Genomic DNA, 26,043 nt, shown 5'->3' on the forward strand with positions numbered 1-26,043 from the left:
GTTCATCAATAATTGGTTTAGATACTGTAGTACGGTCGCGTTTTTCGACATTGTTTGTTATTGTAATCTATGTCCTCCTGGGTTATTGCTTTCGTCCTTCGATAAACAGATTAGTTTTGTTTTTCCTGAGGCTTATTTTGGGAAATTTGTTTGTGTGCAAAAAAAATAGAAAAAAAGATCCTAACTAGATACTCCCACTGTAAGCAAACACAAAAGAAAAAACAAGAAATTAAGAAAGCAGGAACCTTTGGTCACTACACTTGGAAAGTTGACATTATCCGTGAGTTTCGTGTGGCAGAGATGCATTAAAACAGCACTGCGGCTGCATTCAGCATTACTGCAGGCTTTGCACAAGCCGGTACTGTCTTCCACAGATGCTCAGCCCTTCATCATTAGTGGTGCATTGTAGCGCTAACACAATAACAAACTTCAATCACATATTCTTGGAGTAGGGTTTTGCTTTTTCTGTCAACTCAGTGTCTAAAATGGAGGAATCAGCTATCAGTGACATTACTGTTACTTTTTTTTATTTTATAAAAACCACTTTGTTTCTGTAAAGTCGTAAGTCCCAGCGCTCAGGAACAGATTTCTCCGGAAAGACAGCCTTGGATTTTCACTAAAAAACGGTCAGTGATAAATTCTACATCAGTTTATATGGCTCCAAGAGGGATCGTATGTTTTCCAGCAGAGTAAATTATACTCTCTCTCTCTCTCTGAGTGGATCTTCTGGCCAGCAGCTTTGTACGCATTAGCTCCAGGCTGTATCAGATGAAGCCCAGTTGGTTCTTTGTGAGGTTGGGTGGAGGGGGGGGGGGGTGTATTTGTCATTTGTTTCCAATTTGGAAATAACTTGGTTTTCCTTGCCATAGATTTCCCCCCGGGCCACAGTAAAAACAGGCCCGATTAGCGATGTGATAGAGGTCACATGGTTTCGCGTGTAATCCAATCATCCGCTGGATACCAGGAGTGCAGGTGAGATGTGCATCTCCTAGGTGCTGCTTCAAAGTTTACTGCTATAGACACTGGAAATATATTCCAAGACTGAGAGATGCAGTCATCTTCCCTTGCATGGATGGAAGTCCTGACACGGCCAAGCTATTAAACCCAATGACCCTGGCTTCCTCAGAATAAACACATTACTTTGTGTAATTATTTGCCGTACATCCATACATCAACAGAGGATTTAACAGGTATATGTTCCACCGAATTCAGCTGGCACAAGAAAAAGAAAGTGTCTGAGTGGACAGTCTAAACACAAACGGGATCAATAAAGTTTCTATCTATCTATCTATCTATCAAAGAAATAAGATGGCACTCTTTTTAAAATGCCTGCTTCGCAGTTGTGATCAATTCCACTCCAGCACACACTCTCAGAATAAAGCGTTCTAAAAGGCTCCTCTGTGTCTCCATAGAGGGACGGAAGTGTGGCGTAATGGGTAAGGAACTGGGCTTGTAACAGTTCTGGTTCTTGTAACCTAAAGGTCACAGGTTCGATTCCCGGGTAGGACACTGCCGTTATACCCTTGAAGCAAGGTACTTAACCTGAACTGCTTCAGTATATATCCAGCTGTATAAGTGGACACAATGTAAATGCTACATTAAAAGTTGTGTAAGTCGCTCTGGATAAGAGTGTCTACTAAATTATTGTAATGTAACCTATCACATTCAAGGGACTTTGGTCAGGCAAAAAGGTTAACTCTAGGAACACTTTGTCCACCCGCCTTAGAGGGTTCCATAAATAACTAAAAAGGGTCTCCCTATGGAGACAAGCCGAAGATCCTTTTTTTGAGAGTGCAGGAAATAAACTGACAGTCATTTCAAGCTCTGACCATCATTTCACATTGTGAGAATGTGAAATGATGAAATAACTGTTCCCTGTTTTAACTATGATTTTCTGGGATATGATCCGTAAGTCTCAAGTTTAGAAATTTCCAAATGTTTGAGATCTATCAAATTTACCGAGATTTAGGGTGGGGAGGGGGGCTGGGATCCAGATGACACCCTTGGTCATTTCACACACAAATATCTGGTCCACGTTCCGTTTTGAAACTATGACACAGCCACACTCTAGCGTGCGGTTCTGCTCATAGAAATGCGTGAGATTTGACGACCTTGGCGTGTAAGCGTGAGATCTGTCCACGCGTGCGTGAAGCTCACGGCTAACGTGGGAGGGTTTGAGAGCTACGCATACATGTCACAGATTCGGGGGGGGGGGGGGCGGGAGTGGCAAATTCCATCGGACTCGGTCAAGCCTGAGAATGAGTCTCGCAGACAAAGCTGATATGTGCGCGCTCACTCCCCTATCTCCCGGGAAACCCAATCACCCATCTGCTCCCCGGCCAAAAACCGGGGGCACTTACGTCACTCCCGTCCCGCAGCTCACACGCGGCGACTCCTCCTGGTGATGACTTCACCAGCCAGTGAGGAGCCGCTGAGAAAGCGCCCCCAAAACCGACGTTCTATCGCTCGCGTCCGTGATGAGGTTCAGACGCACAGCTCTCTGAGGCTTTCCTGTTATTTGGCAGTTGTTGTTTTTTTGCTTTGTTAGAAATGCGCGTGTCAACCAACACAAATGAGGGCCTTTGTTCTAAGAGGATTACCCCCCGGATGCGTATGTAATTTCGATGCCTGCATCAACAACAAATAGGAGGAGCTTATGCAAATTTCCCCGGTGCCCTCTAGCCAATTGCGTAGCGTATCATTGGGTCTCCCCCTCCAAACACAGGAAAAAACATTTCTTCAGATTAATTAGCCAAACCGAGCCGTTGGTGTCTCTTACATAAACGAAACGCACGGGCTGTAAAACTATCCGCTTGGAAATATCAAGGTAGAATCATAATTTATGTGACTTTATCTTTCGCCGGCGTGCTTTTCCCGAGTCTGGAGAAAATGTCCTTTGCATTAAATGTTAAAAGTACAACGCACCCGAGATCACAGAGGATTCATTTAAGCCCGGAAAAAAACTAAAGACTAAATCAGGCACATCCGCTGGCAAAAAAAGAAAGAAAGAAAGAAAAAAAAGTAAAAGTGTGAGGATAAAGAGTGGATTACTCCATTATGGGGAAATTTAAGGGAGGCTCTAATGACCCCTAACTTCTGAGTAATTACCGTCATCGCACCCATTTGGAGAAACAAGATGCAATCTGCGCCACTTAAAAGACGCGGCCGACTTGATTTAAGCTGAAGCGAATGGGGAACGCGAGGGACGGGGCTGTCGGCCTGTTAAATATAGAGGGGCGGAACCGGCTGGCTGGGTGACCTTGCAGGGCTTTGGCAGACTTTTTCCTCAGGTGACTTTTCCCCTCAGGTGACTTTTCCCCTCGGTTGACTTTTCCCCTCGGTTGACTTTTCCCCTGGGTGACTTCTGTTTGCTGAGGGACGACGTCGGGAGAATGAGTGATGGATTCTCTGTCATTCTGAGTTGTGCCATCAGTCAAAAGCTTTATTCTGCCACAGCGAGGGCTCGGGACACCGGGGCAGGTGGAGCAGCGCTGGGGGGGGGCACAGCGCTCACATAACTGCTTTCTCCGCCCCTTTAACGGTTTGTGTCCTGACTGTCCTCTCGTCTTAAAATACACCGCTTCTCCAGGCCTTTGTCGAAGGCCGCTCGGTGTTATCGAGGGCCTAGTAGGTTCTTTTTGTGGTTATCTGGAAAGGCCCTGTATTAAAGCAGCAAAAGTGACTAAGGAAATCTGGCGATCAGGGAAATCTGGCAATCAGGAAATCTGCACACGCTCAGTCCAGCCAGAGCATCCAAAAGGCGGCGGACGCACGACCTCGCAACCCTGACATAAGCCAATCGCAATCCCCCGACAGCTAACTTCAGGGTTTCCACATTTATCAAGGGAGTCCAAGTGAGTGTAGTGTAGTCCAAGTGAGTTCAGCGATCACCACTATCTCAAACTCTCCAAGCTGTGCTTGTGAAGAACACAAGGAACATTTCCATTTATTTTTGATGTCAAACTAAGGACAAATGGTAATTGAATTCAGACTAACGCGCTCTGAGTTAGACATTAGAGGAAAGCAGGAGAACATATTGTGCGAACACAGCTCCACTCATTATTACAGTTGCGAGACACGATTAAGATTAAATGTTAATGATGCTTATCGTGACCACATTACACTGCGTTGCAAATATTATTGTGAAGTTCAATTTAATCTTTTTACATATGTAATTTTAATATTTAGATAGTGCAGGTAGCTACTGTCTGAGTAAGATAACGGATGCTATGAAAAGGGTATTCTTTCAGATATGTATTCATTCTTTAGCCAATCAGAGAGCTGGATGTCCCCACTCCGTAGATGAGTATCTGAGCCTGGAGGTGACGCAACTAGGGCACAGTGCATGCTGTACAAAGAGAATGCCTGAGCACAGGAAACTGTGTCTGACACAGGAAGCAGAGCCTGAACATAGAACACAGTGTCTGAACACAGGAAGCAGTGCATGTTGTGTGAAGAGAATGCCTGAACACAGGAAGCAGGGCCTGAACACAGTGCCTGAACACAGGAAGCAGTGCCTGAATACAGGACTCAGTATCGGAACACAGGAAGCTGGGGCTGAGCACAGGATGCAGTGCCAAAACACAGAACAGTGCCTGAACACAGGACACAGAATCTGAATACAGAAAGCAGTGCCTGAATACAGGACTCAGTATCGGAACACAGGAAGCTGGGGCTGAACACAGGACACAGTACCTGAACACAGTGTCTGAATACAAAAAGCAGTACCTGAACACAGGACACTGCCTGAATACAGGAAGAGGCTGATTATTTTTTTTCAGAATTATTAATGAGGGGGAAAAAAACAAGTTAAGGAGGGAGAGAAGGGACAGACTGTGAGGGGAGAGCTGTGAAGGAAGAATCCTCGCCAAACGGGAACAAAACAGAACTGAGAAAAAAAACAGGAGAGAGGTGCGGAGCCGGTGAAAAACAATTAGCGGGGGCGATGTGAGGGGGATAACAGCGCCGCGCGTGACGTCAGGCCTGGCGGAGGTGTGGTTCCCGATTTAGAAAGATCAGAGGAAGAGACCCCCCCCCCCCCACCGCTACCCCACCCATGCAGAGGTGGCCTGTATCGTCGCTGTGACAAAGCGCTTCATTACAACAATCCCGGATTTTTCTGTGTAACCTCGAATAATGCCCAACGTACCCAATTTCAACACATCTAAAAATCTTTTAAAAACAGTGGACAAACTGTCAAAATTGCTTTGCGTTTTGCATAAATGCATTCATTTGTCTATTGATAAAGTTCTCTCCTCAAGAAAAAAAAACACAAAATAAATGGATACCTAGAACATGCTGAGTATTTGTATCAAATTTCCGGTCTGGAGACACAAGCATTTCTTTATATTGTGGTAACAGGAGAAATACTGGGTGAAATTATCCCACTTTCCTGGGTGTTGGTCTATGCACCATATGTGGTCACATAACCTGAAGCATGCTGGCGTGTGTGTGTGTGTGTGTGTGTGTGTGGGGAGGAGGAGGAGGGGTAGGGGGAAGAGGGGGGGTTCCCGCTAACAAGGGTAACCGCCAGAGAAGCAGAGCACGTGGGGATAAAGAAGGCCGAAGGGTTAAGGAGCCATTCAAGCGTCTCAAATAAGACCAAGACTTATTTCACCTGAGGATTCATCACAAAAATCTATTTTCTGTGAGAGGATGTGCCTTGTGTTTTAATCAAACTTCCCCCTTATTAACCACATTTTACTATTTAATCTGTTCAGACCGGACCCTTATCAAACTGAATCACATTTATTTACATAGCCCAATTTAGAAAGCATTTGTCACAATGCGCTTCACAGCCGAAAGCTGAGAGCTACAGCAGGAAGGTGTGCCGGTCGTCCGGGAAACGGGCAGGAACCTGGGGGGGAGGTGGAGACCCCAGCCTGAACAAGCAGGGTCAGTCAGTCCTAAGGGGTTTGAATTAACGGAATGAAGCGGCACAAAGCTAATGAAGTGAAGCTAACCGTATGGCAATCACACAAGTTAGTCTTGACAGGCCTAGCCAGGGCTCTGACTGGTGGAGTGCTGTGGATTGAGATGCGAAGTCAGGGCTCTGATTGGTGGAGTGCTGTGGATTGAGATGCGGAGTCAGGGCTCTGATTGGTGGAGTGCTGTGGATTGAGATGCGAAGTCAGGGCTCTGATTGGTGGAAGGCTGTGTATTAAGATGCACAGCCAGGGCTCTGATTCCTGATTGGTGGAGGGCTGTGGACTGAGATGTGGACTGTGGACTCAGTGCGCTCAGCAGCCCTTAGCGACGCGCTCCTCTCAGCGCTCAGTTCTCTGAGAGCTTTCTCTGAGCCCACGCTCGGGTGATGTCTCTGTTAGCTTCTCGCCTCACTCTCTCTCTGCTCTGCTTTCCGCAGGGCGGTGGGAGAGTACGCGTGCGTGTCTGTCTCTGTGTGTGCGTGTTTGCGCGTATGCTCGGAGCGTGTGTACGTGTGTGTGTGTGTGTGTATGGTGTGGTCTGTGTGTATGTTTGTGCATGTGAGCATGGTGCATGTGTGCGTGTATATACTGTGTGTGAATGTGTATATGGTGTGTGTGTGTATATGCTGTGTGTGCATGCATATATGGTGTGCGTGTATCTGCTGTGTGCGGGTGTATATGGTGTGTGTGTAGTGTGTGTATATGGTGTGTGTGTCTGTGCGTATATGGTGTGTGTGTGTGTGTGTGTATGGTGTGGTCTGTGCGTATGTTTGTGCATGTGCGCATGGTGCATGTGTGCGTGTATATACTGTGTGTGAATGTGTATATGGTGTGTGTGTGTATATGCTGTGTGTGCATGCATATATGGTGGGTGTGTATCTGGTGTGTGCGGGTGTATATGGTGTGTGTGTAGTGTGTGTATATGGTGTGTGTGTGCATGTGCATATGGTATGTGTGTAGTGTGTGTATATGGTGTGTGTGTGCATGTGTATATGGTGTGTGTGTAGTGTGTGTATATGGTGTGTGTAGTGTGTGTACATGGTGTGTGTGTGCATGTGCATATGGTGTGTGTGTAGTGTGTGTACATGGTGTGTGTGTGTGCATGTGCATATGGTATGTGTGTAGTGTGTGTATATGGTGTGTGTGTGTGTGTGTGTGTCTGTACGTGTGTGACCTCTGGCGTTGACCACGCTGGTTTTGTGCCTGCGTTCTCTGGCCAGCTGTATGTGCGCAAATCTCCTCGTTCTGACAGCAATGTCGTGTGGGCAGGGAGGCTCTCAGGTAACCGGGGGCGACGGCAGCCAGGTTATTTATTTCCCAGCAAAATGGGAGCTGATGTTGATCTATGATTCCCCTGAAGCAGCCAGGACAGCGGCTGTTACACTCCCTCTCTCTCTCATGGAATCTCTCTCTCTCTCCCTCTCTCTCTCATGGAATCTCTCTCTCTCTCCCTCTCTCTCTCATGGAATCTCTCTCTCTCTCCCTCTCTCTCTCATGGAATCTCTCTCTTTCTCTCGCTCTCTCTACCTCTCTCTACCTCTCTCTCCCATGGAATCTCTCCCTCTCTCTCGCTCTCTCTCTCCCCCTCATGGAATCTCTCTCTCTCTTGCTCTCTCATGGAATCTCTCTCTCTCTCTCTCTACCTCATATTCATTATTTCAAATCCAATGTGGTCGGAGTACAGAGCCAAAACAACAAAAATTGTGTCACTGTCTCAATACTTTTGCAGTTAACTGTACATAAACATCAAGGTAACTACAATGACACAACATGATCAAGCAATGTTATGGAGATGAAAGAATGCAGTTATTGTGATAAGAGTTCATATGAGCTTCAAAGGAAAGTGTAGAATCATAATGACACCAAGGCTGCGGACTTTGGCAGAATTCAGTGGGTTTTAGGTGAAGCGACAGAATTCAGTGGTTTTAGGTGAAATGACAGAATTTGGTTTTTAGAGTGGCTGGATTTGGGAGAGCGCAGCATGATTTCTCTCGTACCAGCATCAGGAAATTGACAGACATCCACCTTTGGATGCCCAGAACGCAGGTGAGGACAGAGAGAGGAGGAGAAGGAGGGCGAGAGAGAGGACAGCAGGGGACATGGTGCTGACACGCTGTATACCCGAATATCATCAGCACAGCAGTGCAAGTTCAGACCATGTGTACGGATGAAGTGACCGACATTTTGTGTGTGTGTGCCTGTATGCGTGTGTGTGTGCCTGTATGTGTGTGTGTGTGCGTATGTGTGTGCCTGTATGTGTGTGTGTGTGTGCCTGTATGCGTGTGTGTGCGCCTGTATGCGTGTGTGTGCCTGTATGTGTGTGTGTGTGCGTATGTGTGCGTGTGTGTGCCTGTATGTGTGTGTGTGTGCGTATGTGTGTGTGTGTGTGCCTGTATGTTTGTGTGTGTGCGTATGTGTGTGTGTGTGTGTGCGCCTGTATGTGTGTGTGTGTGCCTGTATGTGTGTGTGTGTGCACCTGTATGCGTGTGTGTGTGCCTGTATGTGTGTGTGTGTGCGTATGTGTGTGTGTGTGTGCCTGTATGTGTGTGTGTGTGTGCCTGTATGTGTGTGTGTGTGCGTATGTGTGCGTGTGCGTGTGTGTGTGCGTGTGTGTGCGTATGTGTGCGTGTGCGTGTGTGTGTGCGCGTGTGTGCCTGTATGTGTGTGTGTGCCTGTATATGTGTGTGTGTGCGCCTGTATGTGCGTGTGTGTGTGCCTGTATGCGTGTGTGTGTGCCTGTATGCGTGTGTGTGTGCGTATGTGTGCGTGTGCGTGTGCGTGGAGAACTCAATAAGGCACTCTAGAGGACAGCGCGTCATTGAGACACGAGGAGGATCGAGCCGTGAGGTTCTGCGTCAGCGCTCAGACAGTGTCAGTGACGCACAGGCCACCTCCGAACTGCAGCCAGGAGAGAGAAACACCTTTATTTACCTCACACTGACAAACACACACCTTTATTTACCTCACACTGCGAAACACACGCCTTTATTTACCTCACACTGTGAAACACACACCTTCACCTCATACTGAGAAACACACATCTTAATTTACCTCACATTGTGAAACACACACCTTTATTTACCTCACACTGTGAAACACACACCTTCACCTCATACTGAGAAACACACATCTTAATTTACCTCACATTGTGAAACACACACCTTTATTTACCTCACACTGTGAAACACACACCTTCACCTCATACTGAGAAACACACATCTTAATTTACCTCACATTGTGAAACACACACCATTATTTACCTCACATTGTGAAACACACCTTTATTTACCTCACACTCACGAACACACACCTTTATTAACCTCACACTGCAAAACACACACCTTTACTTTTTCACAATGCGAAACACACTTTTATTTACCTCACACTGCGAAACACACCTTTACCTCACACTGAGAAGCATACACCTTTATTTACAGTACCTCACACTGAGAAACACACACCTTTATTTACCTCACACTGGCAAACACACACCTTTCTTTACCTCACACTAGTCATCCAGCTCTGCCACACAACTGACACAATGGCAGCAGAAGCGCTATCAAATGGAACACAACTTAACTGAAATGGGAGAGTGATAGTGAAGCCTGGTGGAGATATAATCGGGTGGGGAGGGGGGATGCAGGACAGAGAAGACAAACAGGAGGAGAAACACGGTCCTCTGGGGGGAATTAATGAGATCTAATGACTGAGTCAGACGGGTGTTAATTTGATTAGCTGGTATACGGGGGCTGATGGGTAATCAAGCAGCGGGCTCTTTTCCAATGTAATGCATCTGCTTCGTTGGCAGGCTGGGCCGGGGGGGGGGGGGGGCATATCTGCGCAGGTGTGTGGAGAGCATGCGGCTTATCTATCGCCCATTCCCTTGGCTACCTGTTAAAACCCCACATATCTCCAGTTTGAGATGGCGTGCGAAGCCTTCTGGCAAAATCTGCTCCTTTTACGTCAGTTCTCTCTTTTGTCTCTACTTCCCAATTCTCAGAGAAACAGACGGACGAGTGTGACCGTTGCATTCATCTGCTGTGTTTGTGCAGTGAGGAGGATGAGGAGGAGAAGGAGGAAGAGGGGCTGGCGGAAGTGAGCTGACATTACATGCATCATGACTGTCTGCACCCTCCTGGACATATATCCTGGACTCATATTTATTTCAGTTGCGATTGATGACATGACAAAGAGAGGGAAAAGCATAGAAATTAAATGTTAGCACCAAGCAGGACTAAGTGAGCAGGACTAAATGGACAAGTCTCAGTGAGCGAGATTAAGTCTAAGTGACTTGGGCTAAGTGGGCAGGTCTAAGTAAGGGGAACTAAGTGAGTGGGGCTAAGGGGGCAGGTCTAAGTGGGTGGGACTAAGTGGGCAGGTCTAAGAGAATGGGACTAAGTCAGTTGGACTAAGTGAACAGGACTAAGTGGGAAGGTCTAAGTGACTGAGAATAAGAGGGCAGGTCTAAGAGAACAGGACTAAGTCAGTTTGACTAAGTGAGGAGGACCAAAATGCTTAACTTTTTTCCCCAATTGTAGGAATCCCTGCCAGCCAAGATCAGAAAGTCTTTTTGAAAAAAGCAGCTACTTTCAAAAAGCAGCTGAATACATTTCTCTTTGATCTTCTTTGCAGTCCGTACCTACCTGGCTACCTGCAGTCCGCATATTTTTTTGCTCATTGTTCTGAATGTATCAATGCCCAGGGGCATCTTAGTCTGAAGAGAGCTACAATGAATAAACTGATTGATTGATAATTCCTTTATAATTATGCGGTGAATGACAGTGGTAGGGACATCGAAACTAGTGAAAAAGTGTATATTGTACTCTCAACTGTAAAACATGAGTTATTTTCCACTTCACAGCATTGAGTCCTCAGTTCCCATTAAATGGCAATTTTTTGCTTATTATAAATTTGCCCTTTTCACTCCTTTTTATGATCAGCAATTTTTTTTGTGTTACGTACATTATTCTGCAGTGCAGGCAAAAGCCAATTAATGCATCATCTACTATCCATATGGGCACATTCGCCATGGTGAATAGGGCAAATTGCATTAATTAGCCGAATAAGTTGTTTTTAATCATTTTTATTCAATGAGATGATTCCTCTTCATGATTCAGCAGAAAAATATCATTCAATAATCAACTTTCTCACTTTCTCACTGAGATAACATTTAGGCGCAAACACTAAATGTACACAGATTCTTAAAAACCCAATTCATCGGGGTGTGCAAGGAAAAAAGAGGTTTGAGGGCTCATAATAGGCAAAAAGGATGAAAAATTAGGCAGGGAGCACTTGCAAATGTGACTTTGATGCAGAGTTCAGGCCATGCTGTATGTATGCATGACAGGCATAATCAGAATGCATTTTTGGACTTTCCGAACACAGAAATGATCATAAAGATTAGATACAGTCAGGTCCATAAGTATTTGGACAGTGACACAATTTCCATCATTTTGGCTCTGTACGCCACCACAATGGATTTGAAATGAAAAAATCAAGGTGTGATTTAAGTGCAGACTTTCAGCTTTAATTTAAGGGTTTTGTCAAAAATATTGTATGAACAATGTAGGAATTACAACCATTTTTATACATTGCCCCCCCCCCCCCCCCCCACACATCACCAGACACTGGGTTTCTTCCCTGGTGATGCTCTGCCAGGCCTCTACTGCAGCTGTCTTCAGTTCCTGCTTGTTCTTGGGGCGTTTTGCCTTCAGCAAGTGAAATGCAAAATGCATGCTCAGTTGGCTTCAGGTCAGGTGATTGACTTGGCCATTGCAGAACATTCCACTTCTTTGCCTTAAAAAAAGTCTTTGGTTGCTTTCGCAGTATGCTTCGGGTCATTGTCCATCTGCACTGTGAAGCGCAGTTTTGAAGCATTTGGCTGAATCTGAGCATATAATATAGCCCTATACATTTCAGAATTCATCCTGCTGCTTTTGTCAGCAGTCACATCATCAATAAACACAAGGGAACCAGTTCCAGTGGCAGCCATACATGCCCATGCCATAACACTACCTCCACCATGCTTCACAGATGAGGTGGTATGCTTTAGATCAGTGGTGTCAAACTCGTGCCATGGAGGGCCGTGTGTATGCAGGTTTTCATTCCAGCCTCAGATCTTGATTATATAATTAGTTAAATTATTTGCTGAATTAGGGATGCAGGTTTGTGCACAATGGTGACCCGACGTCTATGGTGACCCGCATTGTCTAAATAAAAATTTTCTTATATTCTGTGCTTCAATGCAGTTAAACGCATATGGCTGAATGAGTAATTGGACTCAATTAAGGCAGCATTAATTGGCTGTAATGAAAACCTGCATACACACGGCCCTCCATGGCAACGAGTTTGACACCACTGCTTTAGATAATGAGCAGTTCCTTCCCTTCTCTTCCCATAATTCTGGTACAAGTTGACCTTTGTCTCATCTGTCCATAGGATGTTGTTCCAGAACTGTACAGGCTTTTTTAGATTTTTTTTGGCAAACTCTAATCTGGTCTTCCTGTTTTTGAGGCTTACCAATGGTTTACATCTTGTGGTAAACCGTCTGTATTTACTCCGGTGAAGTCTTCTCTTGATAGTGGACTTTGACACAGACACGCCTACCTCCTGGAGAGTGTTCTTGAACTGGCCAACTACAGTTGTTTTCCGTGGTCTTCCGGACCTTTTGGTGTTCCTGAGCTCACCAGTGCATTCTTTCTTCTTAAGAATGTACCAAATAGCTGATTTAGCCACACCTAATGTTTTTGCTATCTCTCCGATGGGTTTTTTTTTCAGCCTAATGATAGCTTGCTTCACCGACAGTGACAGCTCTTTGGACTTCATATTGAGAGTTAACAGCAACAGATTCCAAATGCAAATGCCACACTTGAAATCAATTCTAGACCTTTCATCTGCTTACTTGTAAATGAAATAATGAGGGAATAACACACACCTGGCCATGGAACAGCTGAGCAGCCAATTGTCCAATTACCTTCGGTCCCTTAAAAAGTGGGGGACCGCATATAAAAAGTGCTGTAATTCCTACACCGTTCCCCCGATGTGGATGTAAATACCTTCAAATTAAAGCTGAAGGTCTGCACTTTGAGCTCATGTTCATTATTTAATTTCAACTTTGTCAATGTCCAAATATTTATGGACCTGACTGTATATCATTTATCATGCGACAGTACTGTCTGTGGCACTCACCCCTCCTGTGAGTGGGACCGGTGCTGTCTGTGGTACTGGCTCTCCTGTGAGTGGGGCTGGTGCTGTCTGTGGTTCTGGCTCTCCTGTGAGTGGGACCGGTGCTGTCTGTGGTTCTGTAGCTCTCCTGTGAGTGGGGCTGGTGCTGTCTGTGGTTCTGTAGCTCTCCTGTGAGTGGGACCAGTGCTGTCTGTGGTTCTGTAGCTCTCCTGTGAGTGGGACCGGTGCTATCTGTGGTTCTGTAGATCTCCTGTGAGTGGGACCGGTGTTGTCTGTGGTTCTGTAAATCTCCTGTGAGTGGGACCGGTGCTGTCTGTGGTCCTGCAGCTGTCCTGTACAGCACTACTCTTGAGGCAATGAGATTAAACTAGATCTGTTTAAACACTTCATCCTGGGAGGAACAGAACGTGCGCTAAACAGGCTCAATAAAATGGAATTGGCAGATACGGACGAGGAAACAGCAGGTGTTGAAATCAGGCCTATGAATTCTCATCACTGTATCCCCTCAGTAACCAAGCTTACACCGAAATAGAGGAAAACAACACCTGCAACGTCAGGAGGGGGAGGCGGGGGGGCAGACCAGTCCTGGCATCACTTCCATTTCAGTTCAGCCAAATGCAGGAAATGAACAGAATTTCAACGAATGAATTTGAAGAAAAAAAAAAAAACGCCCATAATAACGAGGTTTTTTTTTCCCAGTGAAATGAATGGGATTTTAACTCATCTGCTGAAGCGGCTGGACGGAGTTTAGCTGCCGCAGGAGCACGAGTGGCTTTCCTCCCCGGGGTCCGCAAGCCCAGCTGCGCAGAGGACAGCCGCATGTAGTATAACTGTCTTTTTCCTAAAAAAAAAACCCCTGAAGGGTCACCGCTTAACGGGGGCCTAAAGATGGGGGGGGGGGAACCGCAGCCTTTAGACAGAGATGGAAAGAGCATTGTGGAATCAGAGGAATCAGAGGAATCAGTGGAATCAGTGGAATCAGTGGAATCAGAGGAATCAGTGGAATCAGTGGAATCAGTGGAATCAGACTCGGAGGAAGGGCAGCGAGCGTACGGCTTTGGTGTGCATCTGAGCGCACAGTGCTCGTTACGCTGTGCAGAGCGGCCGGTTCTCAGAGCACAGTGCTCGTTACGCTGTGCAGAGCGGCCGGTTCTCAGAGCACAGTGCTCGTTACGCTGTGCAGAGCGGCCGGTTCTCAGAGCACAGTGCTCGTTACGCTGTGCAGAGCGGCCGGTTCTCAGAGCACAGTGCTCGTTACGCTGTGCAGAGCGGCCGGTTCTCAGAGCACAGTGCTCGTTACGCTGTGCAGAGCGGCCGGTTCTCAGAGCACAGTGCTCGTTACGCTGTGCAGAGCGGCCGGTTCTCAGAGCACAGTGCTCGTTACGCTGTGCAGAGCGGCCGGTTCTCAGAGCACAGTGCTCGTTACGCTGTGCAGAGCGGCCGGTTCTCAGAGCACAGTGCTCGTTACGCTGTGCAGAGCGGCCGGTTCTCAGAGCACAGTGCTCGTTACGCTGTGCAGAGCGGCCGGTTCTCAGAGCACAGTGCTCGTTACGCTGTGCAGAGCGGCCGGTTCTCAGAGCACAGTGCTCGTTACGCTGTGCAGAGCGGCCGGTTCTCAGAGCACAGTGCTCGTTACGCTGTGCAGAACGGCCGGTTCTCAGAGCACAGTGCTCGTTACGCTGTGCAGAGCGGCCGGTTCTCAGAGCACAGTGCTCGTTACGCTGTGCAGAGCGGCCGGTTCTCAGAGCACAGTGCTCGTTACGCTGTGCAGAGCGGCCGGTTCTCAGAGCACAGTGCTCGTTACACTGTGCAGAGCGGCCGGTTCTCAGAGCACAGTGCTCGTTACGCAGCGCAGAGCGGCCGGTTCTCAGAGCACAGTGCTCGTTACGCTGTGCAGAGCGGCCGGTTCTCAGAGCACAGTGCTCGTTATGCTGTGCAGAGCGGCCGGTTCTCAGAGCACAGTGCTCGTTACGCTGCGCAGAGCGGCCGGTTCTCAGAGCACAGTGCTCGTTACGCTGCGCAGAGCGGCCGGTTCTCAGAGCACAGTGCTCGTTACGCTGTGCAGAGCGGCCGGTTCTCAGAGCACAGTGCTCGTTACGCTGCGCAGAGCGGCCGGTTCTCAGAGCACAGTGCTCGTTACGCTGCGCAGAGCGGCCGGTTCTCAGAGCACAGTGCTCGTTACGCTGTGCAGAGCGGCCGGTTCTCAGAGCACAGTGCTGGTTACGCTGCGCAGAGCGGCCGGTTCTCAGAGCACAGTGCTGGTTACGCAGCGCAGAGCGGCCGGTTCTCAGAGCACAGTGCTCGTTACGCTGTGCAGAGCGGCCGGTTCTCAGAGCACAGTGCTCGTTACGCTGTGCAGAGCGGCCGGTTCTCAGAGCACAGTGCTCGTTATGCTGTGCAGAGCGGCCGGTTCTCAGAGCACAGTGCTCGTTACGCTGCGCAGAGCGGCCGGTTCTCAGAGCACAGTGCTCGTTACGCTGTGCAGAGCGGCCGGTTCTCAGAGCACAGTGCTCGTTACGCTGTGCAGAGCGGCCGGTTCTCAGAGCACAGTGCTCGTTGCGCAGCGCAGAGCGGCCGGTTCTCAGAGCACAGTGCTCGTTACGCTGTGCAGAGCGGCCGGTTCTCAGAGCACAGTGCTCGTTACGCAGCGCAGAGCGGCCGGTGTCGGTACACGCCGCGGCGGCAGCGGCGAAACCCACGCGCTCATCGGATTAGGCACCGACATGAAAGCCGGGCCCGGCAGCCGCGTCTCCCGAGCAGCCAGGCCCGGATTACGGCGAGCGATTACACGCAGCAAGCCTCTCCTCCGCCGCTCTGATCTGGATCCAATCAAACACTTCTCCTTCACTCCGACCTTCAAACAAACACAACCGCTGGTCTTTTTCTCCACAAAAACACTGAGATAATGTAGATGGATTCTGAAAAAGATTCTGTTGTTGTTTTGTTTTTTTTTAATCGCTACGCTGTTGGAAAGTTAAATAGAATCAACAAAAAGCTGTCCAGATATCTGCCTGTGTCCAGCATCCTAAGCACACCAGCGTCTCCGCTATTCATCGCTCTAGTGGGATGATGTATTAAAGCAAACGCACGCACTCTGTTTCTGGAGCATTGGTCGGGACTCAGCAATATCTCTTCTCACATGACTTTGTGCCCTCATTTAGTCATTGGCTCCATTTTGAACTTTCAAAATTCTGACAGACAGACAGACAGACAGACAGAGAGAGAGAGAGAGACAGGTCAATGTGTTCACCAGGCATTTGGCAACCCCTACCTAATAACTTAAAGTTTCCTAATTACCAGTCAGCGGCGTTGGAGTGTTGATTTGGCAGCGAATAACAACGCTGACATGATTTACAAAGTAACGAGCACCTCATGGCTCGGCAAGATGGTAATTAAGTGGCACTGGTGTTCAACTTTAAAATATATAATCCCACAACATACTCAGACGTTTGTCGAGGGAGTGGCAGAAATGTTCATCACGTTTTCTCTGTAATTGAACAGTTTCACTTTGAACATTCCCCTGAGGTAGGAAAATTAAAGATCTCTTCTTTTTGTTTTCTGGTGCTGTTAGCATTTGTGTTGGCTAGAGAGTTCTCACAACAACAAGACAGCTAACGAATAACAAGCCAACACTCGGTCTATGTAAGTGTGACCGCTGCTGCTGTGAGTTATACTACCACAGGTTCTGTGAGAAATGTGCTGCTAAGCTCACATGCGCACACTGCTTCCTGCATTCCACAGTTACACACTGCCTTCCCGACTTTTAGACGTGGTTAGCTGTGTACTTCTCAGTGCTTTGATGAGACACCCTAAAACTAAGTTGCCGCTGTGGATGGGTCAGTCGAAAGATTTCTATGCCCTCTCAGCACAGAGACAGGGGAACAGAATAAAGACCCAACACAGTGACCGGGTCACCGCACGGCACTGTCCTCAGAATGGGACGTTAAGACCTGACTCAGTTTTAATGCCTTTTTTTAAATGACTTTAATGACTTTTAAGACTGATGTCATTAAAGATGCTATGCAATTTTCTGAGTAGGGGAGCCAGCCCCCATGTCCAGGTCAAAATTGAATTAAAAAAAAGAAAGAAAAAAATTTGTTCACAAATTGTACCTAAATCTGGTTGGCTACACAACTCCTTGAACCCCTTTATTTCCCAAGTTATCGGTGCAAACATGAGCTCTGGGTTGCCTTGATAAATCAAATTACAGTAAAAACAAGTACAACACACTGGCTTGAGGTCAGCCCAATTTGAATTGAGTCAGATGAGAGAATGGATTGAAATTCAGCTCGTGAATTGGAAAACGTCCCGTAATGCTCTTCAAATGGATTTCAATTCATTTCCCGAATTGACTGAATCGAAGTGGAACTGACCTGAACCGTATAATTGGGGAACGCGTTCGAACGTGAGGGTTTCTCAAGGGCAAAACCACAAAATGTCTCATTTGAATGTATGTGCATGAAATTAGCTGGAATCTGAGCAAGTGGGAGTGCAGGAAAAAAAAGCAGAGAGAAGGAGACAGAGAGAGAAAGAGAGAATGGGAGAAAGAGAGAGAGATAGAGAGCGAGAGACACAGAGAGCCGTTCTGTGATTACCTCTCCCCCTAGAGGTGAGAAAGAGAACAGTCTCTCTAATTACGGTGGAAGTGCGCTCACAGGAACAGCTCGACTGACAGAAGCGAGAGGAAGATAAATAGCCAGGAGCAGAGGTCCTTTAATGGGAATGAGAGCGAAAGGCGGTGAGCACTAACCACCAAACAAAAACAGCCATCAATGCAACGGCAGGAAGAAAAAAACTACTTCTGCCACTGTGACCTTCCTGGTTGTCCTTGAGGGCAAGAGTTGGTAAAGGATGTCAACCCACCGCCCACACACATGAGCAGACAGAGACACACACACAATCAGCATACACCTCAGACAGACAGAGACACACACACAATCAGCACACTGCTCAGACAGACAGAGACACACACACAATCAGCACACTGCTCAGACAGACAGAGACACACACATGTGCACACACGCACATACACATCTTCTGCAGCTTCCATAAGAAAGGCAAAGGTGAGAGCCTTAATGAGAGCACTCTGAAGATACATAATGTGTGTGTGCACATGCGTGTGTCTGCGAGCATGAGTGTGTGTGTGTGTGTGTATGCGTGCTTGTGTGCACGTGCGTGCTCGTCTCCGTGTGTGTGTGTGTGTAGGCTTGTGTGCACGTGCGTGCACGTCTCCGTGTGTGTGTGCAGGCTTGTGTGCGTGCATATCCATGTCCGCGGGGACTGAGGAAGACGAGGCGTCTTTGCTTATGTAGGTAGAGAGACGCGTGAAACTCATTGATTTACAGAATCAGGTAACAAAAGGCCAGTCGATGTGAATGTTCTGTTGCGCCACAGTGAACAAACACCCAGTGTTCATTTGGCCAGTTAAGACCAGGGGAGGGGAGTTAGGTGGGGGGAAGGGGGGGGGGGTAGTCATACAGATGTACCCGAGTCACAAGAAGCATGAATTAATTTGGCCCCAAACCCCACCCACCCCCCCAACATTTAGCTCCATTTCTGAAAAATGTAAACTGTCGACATAACCAGTCATTGGGGGGTTGAGCAGCTGTGTGTAAAGCCTCACAACATTCTCCTTCTGCAATAGAGCTCAACTTGGCTCAGTTTCTCCGAAACCTCGATCCTGATTCCTCACTGACCCCTACCCCCCCCCCCCCCCATCTGAATTAGCACATGGTGCACACCCTCTGTGCTAAACCTCTCAGCAGAAATCTTCATTTGTCAACAAAACAAAACAAAAAAAAAACGCCACAGGAAAGATGTGGGCCACAGGTTTTAAAGACTGCGCATCTGCATTTGAGACATGTGATGTATTTTCAGTCGGGCTTGGGAGTCCAGGCTCAGGGTCGCATCTGCTCACGAGCACAAGGCTGCTGGCGCCCCTACCGGGATGTTACAGTTTACAGTTTAATCGTTTGGCAGACGGATTTAGCCGAAGCCGCTAATAAAGGCACATTTAACACGGCAAAGTAAACAACCCTGGCGCCGGAGCTGGCAAAGTTACGGTAAAATCTGCACCGCCGTCAAAGCACATCTCCACAGCTTCGAAATAAAGGGAGAGAGGGGTTTTGTTCTTTTAAAACAGAAACAAAAAAAGGTGTAGTGTGAAAAAGCGGGTGTTTCAGACGTTGGAGACGTTTGGAGAAAGCAGCCAGGTACTCGGTTTCCCTGACTGACTGGGGAAGGTCGTCCCTGTGACTGACTGGGGAAGGTCGCCCCTGTGACTGACAAGGGGAAGGTCGTCCCTGTGACTGATGGGGGAAGGTCATTCCCCTGACTGAAGGGGGAAGGTCGTCCCTGTGACTGACAGGGGGAAGGTCGTCCCTGTGACTGACGGGGGAAGGTCGTCCCACCACCGGGAGCCTAGCTCAGAGAAGGCAATGAGGAGGTACTGCCTGACGGGGGTGCAGACAGACGGGCAGCCAGGTGGTGAGAGGACACTGAACAGAGAGAGGTCTGGCAGCAGCGTGTGGTGTGACCACCGTCACACTGAAAGGGGCAGTGCCACTCTCAGCTCCAGCGTGCCCGTGTGAAAGAGCAGAACTGCACAGAGACGTCTGCCAGGCGTGTTCAGGGTCCAGTGCGCGCTGAAAGGGGCAGTGCCACTCTCAGCTCCAGCGTGCCCGTGTGAAAGAGCAGAACTGCACAGAGATGTCTGCCAGGCGTGTTCAGGGTCCAGTGCGCGGGGTGACCACCGTCACACTGAAAGGGGCAGTGCCACTCTCAGCTCCAGCGTGCCCGCGTGAAAGAGCAGAACTGCACAGAGACGTCTGCCAGGCGTGTTCAGGGTCCAGTGCGCGGGGTGACCACCGTCACACTGAAAGGGGCAGTGCCACTCTCAGCTCCAGCGTGCCCGTGTGAAAGAGCAGAACTGCACAGAGACGTCTGCCCGGCGTGTTCAGGGTCCAGTGCGCGGTGTGACCACCGTCACACTGAAAGGGGCAGTGCCACTCTCAGCTCCAGCGTGCCCGTGTGAAAGAGCAGAACTGCACAGAGACGTCTGCCCAGCGTGTTCAGGGTCCAGTGCGCGGGGTGACCACCGTCACACTGAAAGGGGCAGTGCCACTCTCAGCTCCAGCGTGCCCGTGTGAAAGAGCAGAACTGCACAGAGACGTCTGCCCGGCGTGTTCAGGGTCCAGTGCGCGACTGAAAGGGGCAGTGCCACTCTCAGCTCCAGTGTGCCCGTGTGAAAGAGCAGAACTGCACAGAGACGTCTGCCCGGCGTGTTCAGGGTCCAGTGCGCGACTGAAAGGGGCAGTGCCACTCTCAGCTCCAGTGTGCCAGTCTCAGCTCCAGCGTGCCCGTGTGAAAGAGCAGAACTGCACAGAGACGTCTGCCCAGCGTGTTCAGGGTCCAGTGCGCGGGGTGACCACCGTCACACTGAAAGGGGCAGTGCCACTCTCAGCTCCAGCGTGCCAGCGTGAAAGAGCAGAACTGCACAGAGACGTCTGCCCGGCGTGTTCAGGGTCCAGTGCGCGACTGAAAGGGGCAGTGCCACTCTCAGCTCCAGCGTGCCCGTGTGAAAGAGCAGAACTGCACAGAGACGTCTGCCCGGCGTGTTCAGGGTCCAGTGGGCGGGGTGACCACCGTCACACTGAAAGGGGCAGTGCCACTCTCAGCTCCAGCGTGCCCGTGTGAAAGAGCAGAACTGCACAGAGACGTCTGCCCGGCGTGTTCAGGGTCCAGTGGGCGGGGTGACCACCGTCACACTGAAAGGGGCAGTGCCACTCTCAGCTCCAGCGTGCCCGTGTGAAAGAGCAGAACTGCACAGAGACGTCTGCCCGGCGTGTTCAGGGTCCAGTGCGCGACTGAAAGGGGCAGTGCCACTCTCAGCTCCAGTGTGCCCGTGTGAAAGAGCAGAACTGCACAGAGACGTCTGCCCGGCGTGTTCAGGGTCCAGTGCGCGACTGAAAGGGGCAGTGCCACTCTCAGCTCCAGTGTGCCCGTGTGAAAGAGCAGAACTGCACAGAGACGTCTGCCAGGCGTGTTCAGGGTCCAGTGCGCGGGGTGACCACCGTCACACTGAAAGGGGCAGTGCCACTCTCAGCTCCAGCGTGCCCGTGTGAAAGAGACGTCTGCCAGGCGTGTTCAGGGTCCAGTGCGCGGGGTGACCACCGTCACACTGAAAGGGGCAGTGCCACTCTCAGCTCCAGCGTGCCCGTGTGAAAGAGACGTCTGCCAGGCGTGTTCAGGGTCCAGTGCGCGGGGTGACCACCGTCACACTGAAAGGGGCCAGTGCCGCCCACAGCTCCGAGCGCCAGCGTGACAGATCTGTTTGGACTGCGGGCGGCAGCAGCAGCGGCCAGAGAAAGGTGCCCAGCGGTTGGGCTGGCACGCGGTGGGCTGGCACGTGTGAAGTTTGGCGGATAATCAGGCAGGCGGCAGCATTCCGGAGCCGCCAAAAACAGACTGGATGTGTCAGGTCCCGCCATCGGCCGCTCAATGAGCAAAAGGAGAAGAACGTTAAAAATGGAGAGAAAGGTGGAGAGAGAGAGAGAGAGGCCGGAAAACACAGAGGAAGAGAGGACGAGCAGAAGAATTAAAAAGATGAAAATGTCAACTCTGTGATAAGATGTACCTCACACAAAGCTGCACTGTCCGTTTGTTTATATATCAGCCTTTGATTTGGGCTGACCACAGACACTGGGTCTGGTTTACAAAAAAAGAAGAAAACTTTCAATTAGATCCAGGCTCCAGTTTGGGGCCCATACTGCATAACAACTGCGGTAGGCTCCTTCGGAATGATGACCATATGGTAGCCCATACTGAAATATAACTGTATGGTAGCCCATACTGAAATATAACTGCATGGTAGCCCATACTGAAAGATAACTGCACGGTAGCCCATACTGAAATATAACTGTATGGTAGCCCATACTGAAAGATAACTGTATGGTAGCCCATACTGAAATATAACTGTATGGTAGCCCATACTGAAAGATAACTGCATGGTAGCCCATACTGAAATATAACTGTATGGTAGCCCATACTGAAATATAACTGCATGGTAGCCCATACTGAAATATAACTGTATGGTAGCCCATACTGAAATATAACTGTGTGGTAGCCCATACTGAAATATAACTGCATGGTAGCCCATACTGAAAGATAACTGTGTGGTAGCCCATACTGAAATATAACTGTGTGGTAGCCCATACTGAAATATAACTGTATGGTAGCCCATACTGAAAGATAACTGCATGGTAGCCCATACTGAAAGATAACTGTATGGTAGCCCATACTGAAATATAACTGTGTGGTAGCCCATACTGAAATATAACTGTGTGGTAGCCCATACTGAAATATAACTGTATGGTAGCCCATACTGAAAGATAACTGTATGGTAGCCCATACTGAAATATAACTGTATGGTAGCCCATACTGAAAGATAACTGCATGGTAGCCCATACTGAAATATAACTGTGTGGTAGCCCATACTGAAAGATAACTGCATGGTAGCCCATACTGAAATATAACTGCATGGTAGCCCATACTGAAATATAACTGTATGGTAGCCCATACTGAAAGATAACTGCATGGTAGCCCATACTGAAATATAACTGTGTGGTAGCCCATACTGAAATATAACTGTGTGGTAGCCCATACTGAAATATAACTGTGTGGTAGCCCATACTGAAAGATAACTGTATGGTAGCCCATACTGAAATATAACTGCATGGTAGCCCATACTGAAATATAACTGTATGGTAGCCCATACTGAAAGATAACTGCATGGTAGCCCATACTGAAATATAACTGTGTGGTAGCCCATACTGAAATATAACTGTGTGGTAGCCCATACTGAAATATAACTGTATGGTAGCCCATACTGAAAGATAACTGCATGGTAGCCCATACTGAAATATAACTGTATGGTAGCCCATACTGAAAGATAACTGCATGGTAGCCCATACTGAAATATAACTGTATGGTAGCCCATACTGAAAGATAACTGCATGGTAGCCCATACTGAAATATAACTGTGTGGTAGCCCATACTGAAATATAACTGTGTGGTAGCCCATACTGAAATATAACTGTATGGTAGCCCATACTGAAATATAACTGTATGGTAGCCCATACTGAAATATAACTGCATGGTAGCCCATACTGAAATATAACTGTATGGCAGCCCATACTGAAAGATAACTGCATGGTAGCCCATACTGAAATATAACTGTATGGCAGCCCATACTGAAATATAACTGCATGGTAGCCCATACTGAAATATAACTGTATGGCAGCCCATACTGAAATATAACTGCATGGTAGCCCATACTGAAATATAACTGCATGGTAGCCCATACTGAAATATAACTGCATGGTAGCCCATACTGAACCATCACAGAGCCAGGTGTTCTATAAAGGCACAGAAAGGGGAAGATTCTCATCCTGATGATGAGGAAGAGAGGGAGGAGGAGACATCTCCATCATAAAGAAACATGGTTTACTGATTCTTTTTCATCTCCCCTTGCTAGCTTGGGCCCCTTTCTGCATCAGAATGCCCCAGATTCTCACATAAACAATAACAAAAAATAATAATAACAAGAAACAAACAAGCAAAACAACGGCCGTAAAAACGCAATGGTACAAATGGAGCCTCAAACACCGTGTCTGGGAGAGGTGTTCATGGCCGCCACTCAGACTTCAGTCGAAGGCCCGCCTTTCCCCGCAAGCCTTCAAGGCCGCCGCGTGAATCCGAACAGACAACACGAGGTGGGGGGGGGGGGGGGGGGGAGGAGAACAAGCTCGTCGTGATTTGGGAACCCAAACCGTCCCAAAAAGTGACCGAAGAGGCAGGAAAAACAAACTACCGGGAGGCTCCATCGCTGTCTCATTAGGAGGAGGCTGCCCCCCCCCCCCTCCCCCCCTCCCCCCTCCCCCCCCCCGCTCGTTCCGATAGCTCCCTCTTCCTCCCAGAGGTCCGGCGGAAACGGCGGTCGGTCTTAGGATCCGCGGTGAGGATCCAAGCGTAAACCGTTTACGATTCTCATCGGCTCCTACAATTAATCCGCTTCCCACGTATGTAAGAGCTGGGAGCCTTCTTTCTTTTTTCGCAAAAATAGAAAGGATGGAGAGGAAAAGAGAGGGAACGAGGAGGGGGAGGGGCACGGTGGCTCGAGCCGGAGATGTGTAATTAGTCCCCGCAGTGTGGCGGTTATAAATAAGGACGCTTTAGGCAAATGTCAGGATAATCTGCCCCGTTTATTTTCCTGTTTTCTCAGTGTATTTTCCATTGTGTCATTTATCCAGAATTATGAATTTGTTTTTTTCCCCTCCATGATACAGTTAACACACTGTTTATAACCTCTCACTCTCATCTTTCTCTTGCTTCTTTCTCAATCTCTGTCACACACAAACCCACACACACACCTACACACATACTCTCTCTCTCACACACAAACACAGTAAACACACACACATACACACACATTGAACACAGAGTCTCTCTCACACACAAACCCACACACACACCTACACACATACTCTCTCTCTATCACACACACAGTAAACACTCACTCTCTCTCACACACACACACACACAGAAAACACACACACTCTCTCTCACACACACAGTAAACACTCACTCTCTCTCACACACACACACACAGTAAACACACACACACTCTCACACACACAGTAAACACTCAGTCTCCCTCTCTCACACACAGAAAACACACACACACTGTCGCGCACACACAGTAAACACACACACACACACACACACAGTAAACACACACACACTTTCTCACACACACACACAGTAAACAAACACACACATTAAACACACACACACACACTCTCTCTCTCTGAGACACACACAGTAAACAAACACACGCACACACACTCTCACACAGTAAACACACACACGCACACACACACACAAACACACGCATGTATGCACACACACACACAGACACACGCACACACACACACACACACACACACACACACACACACACACAGACACACACACACACGCACACACACACACACACACACGCACACACACCAGCTCCCGGCTCCTCGCCTCCAGACACGGTTTTTATGTTTTATGTTCTTTCAGCGGTTCTCAGATGGCGGTATTTTTAGCGGTGCTTGCTGAGTATTATCCTGTAATGAGGACGCGGAGATGAGGCCTGTGCTCGTATATAAATAAATATTACTTTAATCCTCAGAGACAGGGTGACTCATGCTTGACAAAACTGCCACGAAGGTAAAACACTCATTCACAAAAAGCTTCAAAAGACCCACTCAAGCATTCTTAATGTTGACAGAAACAATGCTGTCGGTCTGTGGTGATTTTTAAGAAATTCAAGTCAAGCACCAAAGCTTAACCTCTCGTTGGTACTCGAAAAATTCACCACAAAAATATCAGCGAATAAGCTTCCTCAACAGTTATTGTGTGTTATTACCATAAGCATTACACTTTCCGTGTGTTACTACCTCCTGTGCAGCTGAAATGCAGATAACAGCTGTGATTGGCTGCCTGTGGTGATGTCATTGTTTTTTTTTCTGTTTCAGGAGACACTCTTATAGGACGGGTCAGGACATCGAGAACTGCGGCACCTGCAGGGACTGTGCGTGCATCATCTACAGGTGGGGTCTGTGTGTGTGTGTGTGTGTGTGTGTGTGTGAGAGAGAGAGCGTGTGTGTGTGTGTGTGTGTGAGTGTGAGTGTGTGTAGCATGCAGAGTGAGGACCTCCATGCTTGGGGTGAGTGCTGGGGAAGGTAGAGGGCATGTACACTCCTGTCATGCACGGTGACTTATTGTGAGCGTAGTTACGCAGTGACCTATCCTGACCATGGTTACGCAGTGACCTATCGTGACTATGGTTACGCAGTGACCTATCCTGACCATGGTTATGCAGTGT

At 48.4% G+C, this 26,043-nt stretch overlaps 1 protein-coding gene across 3 annotated transcripts in view; it reads left to right on the plus strand.

The window, feature by feature from the left end:
* Positions 1-26,043, plus strand: part of LOC118212221 (nascent polypeptide-associated complex subunit alpha, muscle-specific form) — a 104,853-nt gene that overhangs the window by 36,951 nt on the left and 41,859 nt on the right. For all 3 annotated transcript variants that reach the window (XM_035389906.1, XM_035389908.1, XM_035389907.1), the window contains one exon: positions 25,694-25,768. In XM_035389906.1, the coding sequence (XP_035245797.1) occupies positions 25,694-25,768 (75 nt within the window). The remainder of the gene's footprint in view (positions 1-25,693; positions 25,769-26,043) is intronic.

Source organism: Anguilla anguilla, chromosome 14 (assembly GCF_013347855.1).
Source record: "Anguilla anguilla isolate fAngAng1 chromosome 14, fAngAng1.pri, whole genome shotgun sequence".
Classification (NCBI taxonomy): domain Eukaryota; kingdom Metazoa; phylum Chordata; class Actinopteri; order Anguilliformes; family Anguillidae; genus Anguilla; species Anguilla anguilla.